The sequence below is a fragment of the Neopsephotus bourkii genome, unplaced genomic scaffold, assembly GCF_033783945.1.
Source record: "Neopsephotus bourkii isolate Nb327-2 ecotype Australia unplaced genomic scaffold, CSIRO-AGI_Nbou_v1 NB_795, whole genome shotgun sequence".
NCBI lineage: Eukaryota > Metazoa > Chordata > Aves > Psittaciformes > Psittacidae > Neopsephotus > Neopsephotus bourkii.
In genome coordinates this window covers 3,038,196-3,058,340 of record NW_026901291.1, presented here as the reverse complement: position 1 = coordinate 3,058,340, position 20,145 = coordinate 3,038,196, and the positions used below count along the sequence as shown (strand labels likewise).

General features: G+C 38.6%; 1 protein-coding gene across 1 annotated transcript in view; it reads left to right on the top strand.

Moving 5' to 3' along the window:
* Nucleotides 1–208: 208 nt before the first annotated feature.
* TMEM132C (transmembrane protein 132C) overlaps nt 209–20,145 on the top strand; it is a 203,685-nt gene continuing 183,748 nt past the window's right edge. Inside the window, exon 1 of the mRNA XM_061355393.1 lies at nt 209–448. Within this exon, the coding sequence (XP_061211377.1) occupies nt 373–448 (76 nt within the window). The 5' untranslated portion in view covers nt 209–372. The remainder of the gene's footprint in view (nt 449–20,145) is intronic.

The following is a 20,145-nucleotide window of genomic DNA, read 5'->3' as shown; positions in this document are numbered from 1 at the left end:
AGCCGGCTGAAGCCGCGGCGGAGGGCGCTCGGGTTGAGCCGGGAGAGCCAGTCCCGCCGGCTCCCGGACCTTTCCCCGCCGCTGGAAAAGTTTTGCTCCGGGGAGCGAGGCAGTGCCGCGGCACCCCTCAGCCTCCGCCCGCCATGGGCGCTGCGCCCCCGGCCCGCCGGCGCTAGGGCAGGGTGCTGAGGGGAGGGAGAGGAGCCGGCATGGGCAGGAGTCCTCCGCGGGGCTGAGCGGCGCTTCGGAGGGAGGTGTTGTGTGCGAAGCTCGGCGATGGCGCGGTCGCAGCCGGCGGCGGACCGGGAGAGCTAGCGGCATCGGCGGAGCCCCCCCGGAGCCGCGCCCGGGACCTGTCCCCGTCTCCTCAGCATGGCGGGGGCTGCCCGCGGTGGCGGGCGCTGCTGCCCGGCTGTTAGCCTGCTGCTCGGAGCCCTGCTCTGCGGAGGTAAGCGGAAAGGCACTTGTCGCCGGGTGCGGGAGGGGGGAGACAGGCGCTGAGCTGGGGCGAGAAGCGGAGTCACCAGTTGATCGCGGGCGCTGCTTTGCAGCTTCAGGCGGCGACTGCAACTCTGGAACTCATGCCGAAGCAAGCGTCCTGTTTTCCACCGTAGCGGCGTGTGAAGTGCTCCTGCCTCCGTGTTTCCCCGCTGCCTTTTCTTTTAAATCCTGCCGCTGTCTTTCTCTGACGTTTTAAAATGTGCTTCCCCTCATCCCCTTTTTTCTCTCATGTTTATTTGAATGGTAGGAAACCTCGCAAGATTACATTTGACTAAAAACGGGGGAAGTTTCCTTTCTTTCTGCCTCAAAAGTGATGGTGTTTAGGAATGCATCTCAATTATTGCGTAAAGAGGATCATCTCTGTGGGAGAAGGGTGTCCCAGTTGCGGCTTGGAATGGAGTATGGGAAGCTGGAAGAGGCACCAGGAATACAGCGACAGCGTTTAGGAATACCGTCCTTTAAATTAAATTGGAGTTGTGCGGTGGTAGCTCTAGAGACTGGATAGAAGCCCTGTTACCTGGACAGGACAAGAGTCTTGTTACCTTGATTAAAGAGAGAGTTGAGGAACAGGTTTGTCTTAGCAGAGAGGTCATTTGAATGGTCTGCTGTTTTTTCTCATCGCTGAACTTCTCTGATCAAAGGGTCCCTTTGACAAAGGCAGATCTCATTTAAAGTGACTCGGGTGCAAACTGTGCAGGATCCAAACAGGGATTTCTGTGCAGAATAGTAGTGACTGCCATTCTCCACACTTACTGTTTTCTTGCTGAGACCATGATAGTTGTGGATGTTTTCTAAAAACATTACCTTCTTCCCTTTTAGAGGTTGGGGGGTGGAAACCTGTTAAGCTCTCTGCAGTTCTTACTGTGTTGCCATCCCTAGGAATAAAAATAAATAAATATGCCTTTTATTCTGCTGGTTATTAGTGGTGCTGTTTGACTGTCATAAGAAGATTACTAATAAAAGACTCTTCGTTGTTCAGTTTGGTCAGTCCTGCCAACCTCTATCCCAGGGTAGTTGATTGTAGAGGCAGGCGTGAGGTATACAGAAGTATCTCAAGAGTAGATCAAGGGCAGAATCAGTAGCAATTCATAACGGGACTTTTCGCACCGTGATCGGTAGGGAAAACAAAGTACTTCGCAGAAAATTGCATGGCCTCTTAATGCCGGTCATTTCAATATAATACATTAAAATTAATGGACACCCCAGTGACTCTATATGCTCTGAAAGTGCTGATGTGAGGAGTCTAAAATACGAATTTCTGTTTTGATTGCTGCAGCCTGGAGGTAAGAATTATATTAGCTTTGTGCTCGCCTTCAGAGACTGCACAAGATTAAGACTTGTAAAGAGGGTCTGGTGTTTTTCTGGGGCAGCATGTCTTGTCTGCCACACAGCTTTGACAGTCACAAATGCATCCTCTCCATTAAGCATTTGCATTAGACTCAATATATTGAGTTAGGCACTGATATATGGGCATTTTCTGGATGAAAATATTTTTGTGAGGAATACATAGGTTATGCCACTTCTTAAGGGTGGGAGAGAGTGCTATGGTGAGAGGTTATAAACAACCCAACCTCATTAAGCCCTCTCTCGCTGCTGGAACCTGGGTCAGCATTGACTCCAACTGTAAAAAAAAAAAGTCAGTAGCGCTGCCACTGCTAGCAGCAGCTGCTGGGGGGTTCTGGGCTATGCTCTATGAGAATAAAAGAGAAAATCTTACTTCGGGGAAGAAAAGCAGAGCTTCTGAGCAGGGAATTTGCCTCTCAGCATTGCTGGGCACAGTATGATTTTGAAAAGAGCTGGTTAATTAAACTTATTAAATAAGGTGTTTGTATGGTTTCCTTGTGAGGCCTTAACAAGCATTTCATTTGTGCTCCCCTTACGTATTTGCACTCTTTTTGTTGGCATGTTAGGATAGTGATTGTTCTTGAGAGCTAAAGTCCAACTAAATGAAAGTCACTTTATAGCTTGCAAGGGAAAACGTTTGTAAATGTGCTGAGAAACTTACTATTATAGACAAGTTGTCATTTGCTATTTAAAGAGCTATATTTACTTCTCGGAACTCATTAGCATCTCCTATCAGGCCTGATTGTCTAGGAAAATTCTCCTGAAATGTTGCCTTAGGCTTCAGTGTTCCGTTATGCTGTGGTTATTATCTGGCCAATAATGCTAATTCATTCAATCTCAAGAAAGAAGCTTGACATTTAATTTAAGCCATGCCTCTCGTTAGACCATGGTGTATAAAAAAATCAGTGTGCTTTTGCATTTAGGTGTAAGCACATGTTTCACATACCAGTTATTGGATGCCTGTTCCCTAGGTGGAGAGTGTGTGTGTGAAATCATATTTACATAAGTAAATCCCAAGTGTATATATATTCCTTTCAGGAAATGACCTCTTTTCAGCGAAGTGCTAATGCATATGCTTAAGCCTCTTTATAGCCAATAGGAAGTATTCATGAGCTTGAAGTGAGATTTTTAATAGTTTTATTGAATCAAAGCTTAAATGTGAACACAAGTGTACAGATTTACCTTACTGTATAATACACAGATAATGGAGAATCCTCAGTGTCAGATTAGCTGTGAATTATAACAATCATAGAAACTGGAAGTGAAGACTCTAATATTAGAGTCTGAAAAAAAGTGTTAATAATGCACAGCTAAAAGATTGATTTGTTTGCATAAGGTGCATGTATGTGCAAGAAAGTATTGAATAAGAGCAGATGTTAAAGGTATGTGGAGTTACCAAAATTTTAGGTACTGAAGTAGTGTTTGAACACAAATGCAAACAGTTGTGCATCCATAGGTTGGTATAGCACCTGCTTTATTTATGCTCTTCTTTGTGCCACAATCATGCAATATACAGTGATGTGGAAACTGATTGTGACTATTTTGAGTATAATTTCATTTCTGTTTTAAATTGTTTAAGCAGTGAAATTAGGTTTCATGTATCTTATCTTGACAGTTCAGTATCATGGCGTACCCTAGTGTTATGGAAAACTTCCTAATTTTTCTTTCTTCATTTCATCATGTTGGTGCTAGCTAAGAACACAGTGGGGACCTGCATTATGTGAAATTATAACTACATGGAGTTTTTTAAGTGGCTAATCTCTTTTGGATATAATACTTTCAAAATGTAGATTGCGTTATTAGTATTCTAATTCACTTTTTTCCATATTTGATAGTAGATCTGAAAGTTTATTAGACACTGTACTTACCTAGTAAAATACTCAGCAGTTGTATTATAAATGGCTGTTCAAGAATGCTTCTAAATGCATGATTCTAATATAAAACATCATACCTGTAATCGCATTTCTACTTCATAAATGTGTGTCTTGATTTTGAAGTGAGGAACTAAGTATTTGTATGAAAAGAGGTAATAAACAGCACACCATTATGTTTTCTTAAATGGCTAAATATTAGTATTAACAAACTATTTTCATTGAGATGAAAGGATGGGGATTTTATTGAGAATTAGGATTTAGTTCTGCACTTTTCTTTTTTAAACCGTCCCGTCAAATCAGTAGTTCAGCACTACTGGAAAGGTGGCTTATATGGAATAGCTAAAACTCTATTAATAATGGCAGATTTGCTAGCAGTGTTAATTTACAAACTTTCTTGGCCAGTTTAGAAGATAATGCCCCTCTGCAGTGAATCTCTGAGCCGTGTTTAGTACCTGTGGTTAAAGCATGCCAATTTAAGGCATTTAATCAAGAGACAAATAAATAAATGGAAGTTTGAAATCTTCAGATTATGATCATGCCATTGAAGAGGTGTCAGAGATTTGTTGTGCTGAATCTCAGTTTTTTCAAGGCTTTGGTGTAAACCCTTTGATTTACTCAGATGCTGCATGCAAGTTTGTGCTGCCACACTGAGTTTTGGCAGTAGTTCACATCTGGCAAGCTCCACTAGATGTGTCCTAGCTGTTTTGAGAGAGACAAAAAAAACATATTATGTTTAAAGATGTAAAAGTGAAAGGGCAACAAGTTGAGAGAACTAAAGCATGTAAAGACAGTAACTGAAAATCATCTAATATAAATGTTAAAAAGATAAAAGGAGGCTGTAAGAGAAAGAAAACTCATATTATGGGTGACTTAAAATAGTACTTCTCCGTTAGTTTGAAGGAGGCATTTATTGTATCCTAGGTAGATAAGATACCAAAAAGGAAATTTAGTGGATTTAGTGACAGGAAAGCTGTGTAGCAGGAATTAGACCCTGTCTCTGCTGCCAGGAATACCACTGTCTTGCTGTTTTCATCAGTCATTTCCTTCTTTCTTTCCCTGTCTCATTCAGTATGATTGTCATTTCATTGTTGAGAGACATGATCCTGGTTTGACCACTTTGTCCAGTGAGGACTTTTTGTTTGCGTAGTACCTAAACACCACAGTGTTACAGATACAAATGCAGGCAGATACAGATACAAATGCAGGCAATATTTTGTGATGCTGTAAAGTGTTAACTTTTAAGGTGTTTGGTTGAAATTTGAGTGCTCTGTCCTTCATAGTGATAAGCAATAACTTTTTGGCCAGGAAACTTGGTTTTGTCTAGCTCAAACTCATGTCCTGACTTGCTCTTACAGGCCTGAGTCCTTTATATTTTATTCAGTCTTCCTTACAGACTCAGTACCCCAGCAAAACAGTTTCACAGTGTTCAGCTCTTCAAGCAGTTGTACTGTTTTGTGTTCTGTGGACTGGCTCAGGCTCTAGTGACAGATGTGACCCCTTTGAAACAGGAACGGACAAATGGTGCATTCAAAGTTCATAGCTTCTGCAGTCTCCTCACTTAGAGGTATCTGGTAAAAGCCTGCGGATGCGTCTAGCTTTGGAAATAATTTCAGTCCAGTAGTGCCTGTGTGTCTGTTTTAGTTAGCAAATGGAAATACTCTCTTTTTATCTATTTGTTCACATTTTTTTGGGTGAGTACACAGCCTCAGGTCACCATTTTTCTTTTCAACTGTATCTAGTGAAATGACCCAGTGAGTCTACTCTTCTATTTTCTTTGCTATTCCAAAGCATATTAATCTGTTGGGCTTGAATTCCATAAACAAAGTGTCATCCTCATCACTAGAATTAGAGGCATCTTTGCAGCACTGGTCAATTAGGTGAACTTTTCTTTAGGGAAGTACATTTTGACTAAGTGGTTCTTTGCCACTACACTTAAGAAAGTGTGCTAATGTGTTACTATTGCATTACTCACATCTTGGGTCAGTAACTTTGTGCTTGGAAACAACCTTTTTTGGCACTTCTTTTGCTTGACTAACACAGATCATACTAATAGCGGTTGCACTGTCATTATCAAAAGCATTCATTTACAACTGCAGCTTTAGCAGCTTGACAGACATAAATAGCTAGACGAGTCTCCTTAAGTGGACACTTCTTTTATTATATACTGCAGTATGAATTTAATCAGATTTTACCATCTGGTAGTGTAACAAGTGTCATGTGTAAGGTCAAAAACCTCTTACGTTACCTGTTTCTTCTCACACAATATTTTCCATTTTCTTCTACAGTTGTTATAAAGCTTCTGTAATTTTATAGAAGGATGGTGTGAAGTTCTTAATGTTTTTTATTGAAAATACATTAATGTCTGATGCTACCAGAATTTCTGCATTTGGTGCTTTTTAGTTGTATGTTCCTCTTTAAGATCAGGAAACACAAACCTGCTGCAAGGGGAGACTGTAAATGAATTGCCCTTTTCAATGCTATGAAACAAACACTAAGCCCCAAAACAGTGATTAAAAATTTGACATTTATATGGAAACTTTGAAGTTAAATAAGAACGTAAAGAGGAGGGGGGAGGGAAAGCTTGCTTAATTATTAAAAAAAAAAAAAACTTTGAAAAGAGTTTATGCTTTTGGCTAGAAAAAAAAGAATTTATGGTCTCCTGAGCATATCTAAAAGTCAGTTCTTTGTGCATGAAGAGGAAATGTGAGGTAAATAAAAGGTAAACTGATATCCCATGATACTAATGCAACAAAGGGGTTGGTCCATTAGGTTTTGCTTGTTAACTGCAACATGTAGTCACAGAGTATAGATGTCGAAATACATCCAGCAATACATCTAATGTTGTATTATTTACATAATTGCTGTGCTTTTTTTATTGGTAGAATTTTTCAACTAAGCAGTTCTGAATTAAAAAATATTTTTGAAACATACAATTTAGAAAACAATCTACTTTTAAAAATGTGCTTGCTTTTAAAATTTACTAAGATAATATACTTTGTGTAGTTTTGTGTGAAATTTATCACTTTGACTTCTGGTAGATGTCTTCAAATACAAAATGATAAAAGTGTAGATACTCTATGGAGCACATCGTTAGTATTTTTCTGTAATATTGTTTGGATATTACAAAAATGAGCCAGCTCTTTGTAAGTGCTGTGGAAAGATTTGTCATTCCAAATGACTTTTGAAAAGTATTTTAACATTATACAACTTTTTTTTTGTTCTTCTGGTTAAGAACGAAAGAAAATTTTAAAATGGTATTCTGTCCTTCTGAAGTTCCATTTTCCAGCCAGTTGTATTGCCTGAGGGTGCAGTTCCTTACCAGTTTGAGCCAATGTAAATTGATGCTGCCAGGTTTCTACCCTCTCCCAAACTGAGCAACCCTCTTTTTGTGCCAGCTCTGGCATGCTTCTAATTCCTCTGTAAGCTGCTTTAGGCAGATAAAGCCCATAAAATCCTTTATTTTTAAAATGATTTTATAAAGGTTTCTATCACCTTGGGATCAACTTACTGGTTGTATAAGCAAAAAAGAGGATGGTCCCACTGGTGGAGAGACAGCTTAAACAAGTATGGTACTGCAGCCTAGCACTTACAGTGGTATGGCTTTAATTTGTTCCTGGGACACTACGGTAGGAAAGATTGTTACGGGATTTGCTTACCTTATATATCCATTATGTATTACATTATGTATATATGCAGGATATTAAACACTGAGAGGTTAGAGAACATGAGAAGCACTTGGTAAATGATGCAGCTTTGATTTCTATATTGGGTGTGTTTTTCTTATTCTGCTCATTCTGTACCATTTTGAACACATGAAAGTGAGGCTGATATTAATGTCATTTCCCGTAGTAGAATGCATTCCAGGTAGAATGCACTTTTTGACGGCTAAGATAAAACTGTTTTTCTGAACCAAATGCACATTGTCACCACTACCCCCACCCACTATCCCCACTAAAAAAGAGCCCAAACCCCCAACTTTATTGCACTATTATTACAAACAGGATTAGTAGCACTGCTTCTAATTAGAATTGCCATTAAAAGAGTTTGGGTTTAGTTTTGTATAAATTCCCCAACCATTCCATTAACTGTTTCAGCTAGAGTACTACATGCCAAGCATCTGCCTCAGATTGAATACATTTTTTCTTTTCCAGTACTTCAGCCAAGAGTTCAGTGGTTTACAAGAACAGAGCTGGTGGAGGGGGGGGAATCTGTGGATTCTCCTTTGTTTAGGAAGCATTGCTGACCTCTTCTTAGAGAAGATATCCTAATGAAACTTGGCAGGAGGAGACTTGTGAGATTTCTGAGAAAATAGTCCGTGGTTGATCTAATGGGATGTCAAGTTAGCAGCGTTGCAAAGAATTAATTTGCTCATGACAAGGATGTGTCCTTACAACTAAATTTAATGAAAATTGCTATGCAGTGGGCATATGCCATGTTATGGTGAGCTCTACTTTCCTTGCAATTACAGATCTTTACTGCAGAAGTCTGACCTGGGTATAGCATAAGAGCTGTGGGTAGGGACAGTGGCCATCTGTGTCCAGTGTGAAATCCTTGTCACGTCTTGATTGAAAAAAAAGGATTAAGGCTTGAGCAAAATGGGTATAGAAGTACATAGCTGCTAGAGTGTGGGTGTTTTGGTCAGAGCCTGGAATGCAGAGTGCATTCCTACAGTAGTGATGTGTTGTATATGGAGGAGAAATAGAGGTGGATGGGTGGGGTGCAGGCCTACTGTAATGTTCCTGCTTCAATGACCATTATAACCAGGTAGACCTTCCTGTTGCCATCAGTGAGTGCAGACTCAGACCCAACTGTTTTCTTAATTAATTATTTTAATCTTGTTTTCTGCAGCTGAATTGTTCTCTTAATCATTGTACAATGCTATTAGACTTGTGGTGGGACAGTGGAAGCCAACTGAACACTGGTCTGTACTTACTGGGTTGTTACAGCATGTTTGTTAGACACCTCCAGCATTTGCCTGATGGGTGGGTGGTATGTATGTGCTGGTAGAGAAAGTAATCATGCTTTATTAATCTTTTATTTTTTTTAAACCCCACTTGATATGATGTCTTTTTTTTTCTTTTTAATTTCATATCTCTGTAGACAGAGCCAGAATGTATGTTTTTGCTCTGTAGAATCAAGTGACCTATCGCTCTGCTGGCATGAAATAAAGAATAGCAAATATAATAAGTAACTACTGTGGGGAAGGTAATACAGTATTGACTTCTCAGTACCTGTTAATTTTCACTGATCAGAACAGCAGGGAAGAGAGACTGAATTTGACTGCCCCTAGTGAGGGTGTATACCTGCCTGTGAATAGTATTAGCCTGAAAACTCAGGAGGCTTTCAGTTTTGCAACAGATTTCTGTAAAAATGTGTAGAGGAGCAAGTTGTATTACACCTTTGTCACGCTTCTACGTAACTGTATATTGTTGTTCCTCACATTTCTGCATTTTTAATAATGAGTTTAATTTAGGCTTTGTTTCTTAGCTGCTTTGCTCTTTTGGTGGGTACTCTGGATCTCAGTGATGTGTTTCACATCTCCAGGTGTGCAGTACTGAACTGTTTAGATGGAGAAGGTGCTTCCCTGTGTGTGCCTTGAATTTGGGATTTGGACTTGAGTCATCCAGCATATGGGTAGCACAACTAGAAAAGGCGCCACATTTTCTGGAGACAGCGTCAGTGCTATAAAATGCTTGTTCAGTGAATTTCTGTGTGACACGCTTTGGCACTAGTAGCCAAAGGGAGCTGTGCATGCCTAACACACATGTAAAGCCTGTGCCTGTTGGAAAAGTTGATGTGACATTACATGAGTTTGTGATTATTCTTGACTAGGTCTCTTGTGTCTATCCTGTTATGTCTTCATTGCATATCTTCAAAGCTTAGTCTTTTTAGAAAACAAAGCTTGCTATTTAAAAAAAATAAACCAAACAATAAATTGTGTTTTCTTTGGCAGAGTGACTGTCATATTTTCCATCTTTCGTAGGTGTTCAAAAAGACAGGCTTTTATGAGAGATGCTGTTGAGCTCATACTGTTTTAAATGTCTTCGTGCTTCTGTTGTTCATAATCATACCATTGACAATTCCAGAAGGAAGTCTATTAAAAAGTTCAGAAATATGTAACTCTCTTTGCAGGTATTTGTTTAGCATGCCCTCTTGTCAGATCTCAGCAAGAAAAGGGGTATTTTAGTGGAAAGAGCAAGAAATTCTAAGTAGGGTTTCCTCTTAAATTTTTTCTCTGGCTCTGTGTGCAGATGTGAATGCTTAGGTAACCTCTCAGATTGAATTTGTTCATCTGTACAATGGAACAACTATAGCTCTTGATTGCCTTTTTGTTATGATGTGGATAGAAAAAAATAATTCTTTGCAAGTTCTTTTTAAAATATCTGCAGCAGATTAGACAGTAACATGAATTATTACTGTTTCATTTTTACCCAGGGGAAAAAACACACTGATAAAAGATCAGTTTCGCGTGATGTTACTCAGCAATTAACTGCAGGTGCTAATTAGTCATATTTTCATATTGATTCCATAAGCTAATGTGTTGTGCTTTGGAATGTCAGCAAACTAGTAGGAGGAATTGTGTGAAACATAATGGAATTAGTATATTCTCTTTTTTGTCTTTGGAATGTCACAAGCAGTGTGGAGATGAAAGGAGGATGCTGACTGGTCTTGAAAGACGAATGCTGTTTGGAAGTACCTACAGTGCAGTGCCCATCTGGAAGGTCTTACTTTATTATGTTACACATTTATTCAAAGAACCATAGATTGTTATTTCATGGGTTAAAGTTGGGTATCACTGTATTTCAGGCTCAAAGCTTCACAAGTCCTCTAAGCTTCAGGCTTCCATTGAACTTTAGTCTTGGTTTTGCAAATTCATTTAGAATTAAATTAGCTGAGTGATGAAACTGTGATACTTTAATAGAAATCGTCAGATGACATTTAAACATGATCATGGAGTGCATTAATGTCAGAACTGGTCTGAGGTAAAAAATCATGCCTTTAGGCAATATAGTTCAGGAAGTCACAAAATGCAAATTATTTATTTGAAGAGTACTTATAATGTTTTTGTTTTATTTGGGAAGAAGATAAAGATCCACTTTTGTCAGTAGCACAAATGCATAAGATTGGATTTGAATCTACAGTTGTGAGTGTCTGTAGGATTTTGGATCCTGATCTAGACCCTTAATAGATCTCTCAGCTTTGTATATTGAATCAAGCTAACAGTGGTTCAAACACACACTTTAGGAATGTTGTGACCTTTCTCCACTTTCAGGCTCTTGCACCTACTCTTCATTTATAATTCAATAAGAATATGTCAGATTGAAAGCCTTGGGTCCCCAGTGCTTATTAGTTTCTGTTGACTTTTTGTAGGAGCATTATTTTATGATTGTGGATTTTTTTGAAATTAAAGATGAGATTTTAGTGTTAGAACCTCCACATGAATAACTGCCAATACACTGGCATAAGCTGTTGGCTGATCAAGTTCTAGCTCTTTCACAGTGAAGCAGATTCTGCTTTGTGGGCACTTGTCATGCCCTGCATATTGCAAGCAAAATCCTTGTTCTACTTATTTCAGTAGAGGTTTTGCAATTAATCAAGATTTCAACCCACATATATATGTTGTTCAGTATATATATGCATGTGTGTCTGTGTGTGTGTATATGTGAAATGATTCATGGTTGCTTGGTAAAGTGTCTTCAGTCTACCTCAATTTACCATGCAATTTCCCTTCCTATGAAGGGAAAGAGATTCGATTAAGAGGACATTCATATTGCTATTTACAGGCAAAGAATAGTTCTGTATGAATTTTTCTTTAATAGCATTTATATATATTCTTTTGCTGGAAGAGCTAGTTCAGGATGCCAGATGTAATTTGGCATTACTAGACCATGTCAGAGTTGAAATGATTTTGGAAATCCATTCTCTGCTAATTAATCTGTGTTTATAGTTGATAGGTGCACTTCAGATAGTTCTATTTCAGCATCATTCATGGGTTAAGTTTAATTCTACCCATGGAGCTGGAAAGCTTTATTTTCCTGTTAATATGCTGTTTTATGTATTAGGTTATCCAAAGCTGCTACTCTAATATGTCATCTAGCTTTCCAGTCCCTTAGAGGTGTGGATTGCCAGCCTATGATTTTGTTAATTTCTAATTATCTTTGAAGAAATATACTTTGGTTTATATTGAAATTTAAATTCTATACTAACATGGCACAAAAGTGAATAGAACACTCTATAAGTACAGGGTGAATATGACATCCCTCTTCCCCTTGTAATTTTAAATTTGTCTCACGACATTTTAGATTTTAGCTCCTCTTAACTGAAAATGAAATCAAACAGTGTGAGCTTTGGGAAAACTGTTTTGAAGAAGCAGCAAATGCAAACCACATGGTACACTACATTGTGAAGAAGTAGGGAAGAAATCTTTCTTCACTGGAAAAACAAACTCTAGTGGGCTTACTGGGCAACATTTCAAAGCAGTTTGAGATGAAAGGTCTGTGGTTTAATTCATTGCAGATGTGATACTTCCTAATGGATAGGTGTTATATTAAAAAACAAGTGGGAAGTACAATAAAATTGAAGGGTTTTTTTTTGTTAGAATTGGTGGTTTAATAAATGAGTTTAATCACAATTTTTCTATCTAAAAAGTGGCAGATACCTGTATATAGGAATTCACATCCAGATTAACTGTTCAACCCTTTCCACTGTAATACCTTTTAAAAATGAGACTTTCTCAAGCTGTAACAGTTTTAGCTGGAGTTTTCCATGCTGCATATGTTCTGACTGATTTGTAAAAGTTTCTGTGTAGTGATTCTGTTGTTTCTGAGAACAAAGCCAGCTAGAAATTGTAAGTTCTAGCCAGCTAGAATCACCTCTATGAGCAGCACTGGTTGGGTTAAATCCTGTGATTTTTTTCATTGTTGCAGGCAAAGATAGATGGTGTTTTTCTTAATCTCTCTTTCTGAAGTGATGATGATGTATGAATGCTAGCATTCATTTTTACTAAATCAAGATTTGTGACTGCAGATAATTCCTGCAAACAGGACCCTGAATTAAAAAAAGGCACATAAAAAAGGGGATAAAAATATTTTTGAAGCTGTATAGCTCTTGGTCTAATTCCATGAAAGATCTATTCAAAGATGCCAGACTTCTAAGTCTGAAAATTGGTTTTAGTCTATTCTTAATGCAGAATTGAGAGGGTGGCAGCAGCATTATTCTGAGAATCTTGTCTTTGTGGAACACACTGCATCTCAGATACCAGAGCTGCATCTGGATTTTCTTGGGTATATTCCTCTTTTAACTGTTATAAGCCATCATGGGCCCAGTTTCCAGGGCAAAAGCTGCAGAGGCTCTCACATGCTGTCAGAATGCCTCCTTCTTCTATTCTGTTTCATGCAGAAAAGGAGGAGGAAGCAATCTCAGGGTATGACAAGGGTTAAGGAACAGGTGGTTATCTACAGGACGGCTGTCTCATTTCGTACACAGGATGGATAGCTTCCTGGGAAAAAAAAAATCCCAGTTTTTGTACTGAAGGAGGTTATTGTCTGTGGTCTTCTGCTTCATTTGTTACAGAAGCTGGAAGGTGTGTAGATGTAACAGGCTCAGCATGGGTTTAACTTCCAAATTTATACAGCGGGGAAGTTTGTCATTTTTTAGCATAAGCATTCTCTGTTATTGTCACTGTTTTTCAAACTCTGTGTTGGTGAGAGCATCCTAGAACATATTTTTAAATAGCTCTTCAAAGACCGCAAAAGTGTCCTCATGAGCCAAATGTAACCTACAGAAGGAAGATTGAAAGAGGATATCTGGTTCTAAGCATCTTATGTTACCTCTCAAACTTCCCTTGTCACTCAGGACTTCATTTTCTGAATCCCTTTTTTTTTTACTTGCTGTAGCTAGACATGCTGGAGAAGTTTGCAGGCTGATTTGAGTCTCATGGAAGTAACAAAGATTATAGAAAGATAAAAAGGAGTTTTGTAACACTGGGGACTTATACCCTGTTCTTGTTCCTGCCACAGATTTAGCGCTATGCTTGAAAAAAGGCAGATTTTGTTATGCTTTCATACATTTTATAGCTGTCCCTAACATAAGCAAGAGATTTGCTCAGAACTTGCACTTAATTCCTCAGAAAATCAGGCCACAGTTTTTCTAAATTAGGCATCTGTATTAGCAGATGCTTCTGAGAGTGTAGTTACTAATTTTGCTGTGCTGTAGTTCACCCTTTTAAAATTATAGAAAAACTCTGTTCCAGGAGAGTGTTGTGTAAGGAAATGTATCAATGTTTCTGAAGTTTGGTGTATAGTACTGTGATAAGCTGTGTCAAAAGCTTATCAGAGTTTTAAGAATTCAATGCAACACTTAAATATTGTGTCTTGAATTAATACATAGGCTTATACATAATGCTGCAAAAATGGTGAGCAGCTGTCCGTTTTGTCAGCCTTAGGCAGAAGTTCTCTGGAAGAAATAATATGTCATTAAAGGCTGTATCTTAATGCATATGTATGTTGGGATGAATTAAGTTCAAGTCTGGATTTCCTCATTACTTTTTTAGTGCTTTCCTTGGCAAACTTAACGTTCTTTTTTTGTGAAGGAACCTTCTGGCTCATTGTAGGCTATTCCTGCTGCTTTTAATATCCTTTGAGATTGATTCATGAAGTGCCAACATCTTGAGCTGTGGAAAAAGAGTAAGAATCCTGAAGAAAGACCCTGGATACATGGGAATAAATTTGAACTCAGACTCTTTCTGTGCCACTTTGATGTGAAATCACATCTTGTGATTCAGAGAACTTTTTACTGTTAATTAAGGCCATTAATTCAATCAGTTCCATTTTGATTAAAAACTGACAGCATTAGCAAAATGTATAAAGACAGCATCTGGATTGGGTTTATTGGAATGATATTTTAGGAAACTGAAAGGTTTCTTGAGTAACATTTGAACATGTCTGTATGTGATAACTACTTAAAGAAAAAATCCTCCATGGGCAAATAAGCTCAAGAACACTTTTCTGTTAGTGACATTCATGTGGTTAATATCCTGGTGTAGGATAGGTCAATGTGTGTTTCTATTTCACTAAGTGACAGTTCGTCACAGGAGAATGAAGTTGTGAGGAAAGAAGAGAAAATGGAAGTGAAGGGTTCAGTGAAAGAATGTTAGAATACCGTGTGTGCCTGTAGGGGATGGTGGTGGACCCACAGTGCAGCCAGCTTGGAGTACTGCATGTTTTGAAAATGTACCAGCCATAGAGGTCATGGGGAGAAGAACCTGTGACTTTTTGGCTTCTTTTAATTAGGCCTTTGAACAGAGTGCAGGAAAGAAAGAAAATCAAAGTGATATTTCCGTATGAACTGATCAGGTGGCCATGTTTATGACTTGCTGTATGTGCTCTGAGTTGTTTCAAAGGTATATCCGATTTAGGTATTTTTTTATATGATGGCTCTCAGTATCTTTGTGGTCAGATAGAGTAGTAGAAACTGTACACAAATACGTGATAAAACCTTGTCTTTTACCTGTGTAACTTTATTGACCTGCACAAAAAGTGATAATGGCTTCTGATGGTGTTAGTCTGAGAAGCTAGGACTGAATGGAATTGGATCCTGTGGCAACACAAATGTTGAAGCTGCAGCTCAGGACTTGATCTTACCGAAGTCAGTGACCATGATACTGGACTTGAGCTAATAAAGTTCAGTGTCTGTGACTTACTTTAAGTTCAGTTAATGCTGCTGTTCTATAATAATTCTTAGTGATCTTTGAGCAGGTTACTTAGTGGATTCTTTCCAGATGATTGTAGGGGGTACCTGAGGTATGTTATTCCAGAGCTACCTTACTTAGAAAAAGAGGGTAGTGATTGAGGCCATCGGAGAGATGACTCTTGACTTTATCTGGAAGCGTCCTTGTTTCTTGCTTTATTATAGGAAGAGCTGAAGAACTTAAATGCATAGATTTAATGGAATTAATCTGTGCAGCTATTTATCAATTCCCACTTTATTGCATTCCAGTTTGTCACACTGCATGCATAAGAAAAGTTTCCCCCCCACCAGAGTCCAGATGCTAGAGAATCCCCTAAAAGTTCTTTGCAGCTGTCAGGGAGTGAGGATTCAACACACTGCAAAAAAGGCTAAGCATGTTCAAGGTCAAGAATGGGGCAGACCTGTGTGATTGATAAAAATACTGCAAGAACCTCTCCCAGTTTTTAATCTGATGAAGTTTTTAGGTCTGCATTTAAACTTTCTTTTATAGGCTCCTCCAAAGCAAGCAGTCAGACTTCCATTAAGATCTTTGTATCTATTCCTGCTAATTAAGCTGTTAAGAGTGGAGTTGGGAGAATCTATTTACGCACTTTTGAATTTAGTGGTTAATATTTTGAGAATAGCTTTGTCTGTTGTATGAAGAAGTTCCTTTTAGTCAGCATACAAAATAAAACTTTGTTTTCTGAATATCAAAGTGGTAATTTCCTTCAGTGGGTTGCAGAAATAGAGTAATAAGACACTCCATTAATTACTTCATTTTTGTTTCCATAAGACAGGAAAATAAGTGCTTAGAGAGAAAGCAAAAAAAAAGATGTCTTTTAAAGACTCAGAGAAGCCTATTCAATGGCTATAAAGTTCCTGGATATTTCCTAGAGTGCCTGTCAGTGCCTTATGTGATGATATTTTCATCTCTTTACTTACACATCACCAATGAACTATAGTGGAGGAGATGCCTTAGACAATAAATCAGGCTTTTATCCTCATACCTTTCTTGCAAGGGGGATTATTTAGATGAAAAAGAAATACTTTGTAGGCTTTTTTTTTTTTCACTGCATGAACATAGACCAGTAATTTATAGTTCTTATGGCCTGTTTCTGAAGCCTGTCTTAGTTTTCTCAGGAAACTTTTCTTACTCTGACTTTTTTTCCCCTTAAGTGTTGTCTACTAAAAATTAAAGATCTAAGGAGTTGGTGGTGTTCAAATAATTGTGTCTGAGAGCTGAAAGGCTTGTTTTGGACAGTACAGCAGTACAGTCTGTGTTTCAGAAGCACAAGCTTTCCTTTAATAAGCAGAAGTGACCTGCAGGGTTTCTCCTAAGTTCAGTGAGTGGTGTGGTAGCACAGAGATTGAATACATCATGGTAGCTTACAAAACTCACACTGAAATCCAGAATTTTAATGCAGACTGTGAACCAAGAAGCTCTGCTTCATTCAAGTCTGGAAGATGATCTGTAAAGCACATGGGACTCTGTCTGCTGTGTACATAGACAGCTCAGTATATCACCAAAACATCAGGCAGCTTAATTTGCGTCTATTCCTATTCAGACAGGCTGCCCACATGCAGATTATAAGTAGATGCATCTGCAAACATTCTGTGCTTCTTCCCAATCTCTTCACAGACATAGCCATTAAGTGCTCTGTTAGTTATGAAGGCAAGTCCACCAGTTCCATGCCATGGTTACCAGGTGCAGATTTGGGTTCTGGCCAGATTGTCCTTGACAGGACAAAGTATTGGCTCTTGTTTTATATTTCACTTGTTTTTTAAATGTGGCTGTTAGGTTGGCCAGGTTCCTATAGTAAATTATTTTTATGTACCTAATTCATTCTCAATGAAACAAACCAATCCATTAAGAATTCTGCACTAAAAACTGTAGCTCATTATGTGTTCTTGTGGTGTATGACATCAGTAGAATGCCACAAGTTAATTACATTCTTAATTACAGCTTTGTATTGAATTAGGGACCTATTATACATAGAATAATTGAAAACCTGCTGAGATCACGTCTGGTAACATCTAATTGTATCCCATGATTTCCCACCCCCCCACCCCCCAAACTTTAAATAAAAGCTGGCATTTCATTTAGCATGGTTTTAATTAATTGACATGAGAAATGTAATTAGAGCTGAGGCAACAGACCAGCTATCTCAAAACAATCACTCAAAAATTAATCATATTTTGGGGAACAGTTAACGATTTCCAGAGCAGGGGCTATTCTGCTGCATTTCTGGAAAAACCTTGAGCAGACACAATTGAAGCAAGAACTTGCTCCTCTTTGAAGAGAAGAAATATTTGAGTGTTTGGAGAAATTCCCAGTGCTCTTTCAACCTAAGGAAACTTGATATGCTTGCAGCTTCAGGCATGAGAAACCTAAGAATAGCACAGGAAGAGAACTGAGATCTAATGATTTTCATTTCAGCATCAGTGAGGGTGGATTGCAAGTTGGACTTGGACTTTCTGCTCTTGCTTTCCAATTTGCACCTGCCTATATGGATGTGGCAGAGTTGTTTTGGAAACTGTTTTGCCATCTACCATCCACTGTTGCAGGTAAAAGGGGAAAAAAAATAATTATCCTTTCTTTCTGAACATGCTTAGCTCACTCTTGCCCTTAGTACCAAGACTAGCTAGCTAAGTTAGGCAGGACCCGGTAGTGAGGATGGTCATTATTTAGTGGGGTTTTTTGGGTTTGGTTTTTAAATAATGATTATTATACTTTTCTGTTACTATTTTTCCACAGAAGCAGGGGCTTTTGTTCACATCAACCTGCACCAGGGCTTTAATTCCAGGATGAAGAATAATGTCCTCTTGCTGTTTACAGAAAGATTTATTTGTTTTAGGACAGACAGTTGTTTTCTTTCCTGTGTGTAGCCCGAGTTAGAGGATTTGACATTTTTCTGTTTGATATCTCTCAAATTAATGTGCACATATTTAGACCTGCCTATACATAAATATGCATATGCTTTGTTTATAAATTGAGAGCATATGCAAGGGTAAAACTGCTGTGTGAGAGCAGGTTTAAGAGATCTCACTGTGCTTGGACACAAGCAGAAAAACACTGGGTACCTCAACTGAAAACTGGCTGGCAGCCATAGCACACAGAATGGAGAGAATGTTTGCCTAAAAGACTAGATTGTGTCAGGCGTGACTAAGCAGGAATTTTAGCTAAAATGCATTAGCAAATTGAATGCTTAGAGGAAAATGAGAACGTTCATGGTCTTATCTTTGTTCACTTGAGACTGGATTTGATTTTTTTTAATAAGAAAATCAATAGAGGGGGTAAAGGGAAGTTCTGCAGAGTATGCCCTGAGTTTTCAGAATGCTGATACAAGTTACTGCTGAATATTTTGCCATGGCTCTGTTTACATTCTTTCTAGAATACGCATGCCTGTTAATAGCCTTGTAGCTCATGGAGCACTGGACTGTCAGGTAGTAAAATACTTTAATTACCCAGACCCTATGAGAGGAAGGGTGGGACTGGATAAAAGAAGTGCACTGCAAGCTTACTTTGACTGTCAAAAGAATGATAAATGGTAAGTCCTGCTTATTATTATTCTTCCTTTCTCTATGAATGGCATTCCTGATGGAAAGAGGTATTACTGTATATGTACTTTGCAGGTTCTGCTCTTCTAGAAATCTTTAAGGATACAGGAATGGCCACTGTGAAGTGATAGATTCTTGGACTAAGTTATCTAGCAGGTCAGGTAGTGCAGAGCTGACAGTGGAAGAGATTTCCTTCCCTTGGTGAAGGACCATTATGTGTACTTACGAAAGGGAGAGATCTTCAGCAGTTAAGCTGTGCTCATGTTGAATAAATGAGAACCCCTGTTGCTATAAGGTTTCTGAAATGCCGTCTCAATTAATAAACAGATAGGGAACTTTGTTGAAATACATGACCCTGCCTTCTCAATCTTTCATTCACTTTGTCTTTTATGGACTGCTATTACTTTGTTCATTACTTTTTTTTCATATTATCCTTACTGGATATGTATGCAAATTGGTGAGCAAATAGCCATATTCCTGTTTCCATTTTCTAGCTAGGTTTGTCATGTAAAACAGTGCTGCTCTAGCAAGGTCCTGGGAACTTCTGCAATGTGGAAAATAGGGCTGCTGGAGGCTCACAAGCTAGTTAAATGGTAATTCTGCTACCACTTCATTTCCCATGTTTCTGGGAATATATGGAAAAGAGGAATGAAACAGATATGATGTGGTTAAGTTAAAAAAAAAAAAAAAAGCTACTGGATCTAGAAACCGTTACCTGTCACTGAGCTACTGCATTCAGTATGGCCTAGAGTGAACAATTCCCATTGTATCACTGGATGGAGCTGGGATAGAGGTGAAAATCTTACTTCTGTGCTTGGAGTAGTGTTTCAGGAGTTGGTGAGAAACAGTGTTTGAAACTTCACGCAAAGCCTATGTGTAGGAATTAACATTTCCAGAAAATGCTCATCTTGTTTTCTCAAGTCGAGAAGCACATTGTAAGAATGTTGGTTATGCACAACTTGTGTTAGAGACACAGAAAATTCATCACTGAGATTAAATTTACACCCAGGCTGCTTGTGCAGAAGTGATGTTGTGATTAAGCTTTTGGGGACAGAAAGGGGGACCATCAGCCTAAATTGATGAGTTTAGTAAACTTCATGTTTCTTGACATGTGACTTCTGGAGCATTCCTGTCTCCAGGA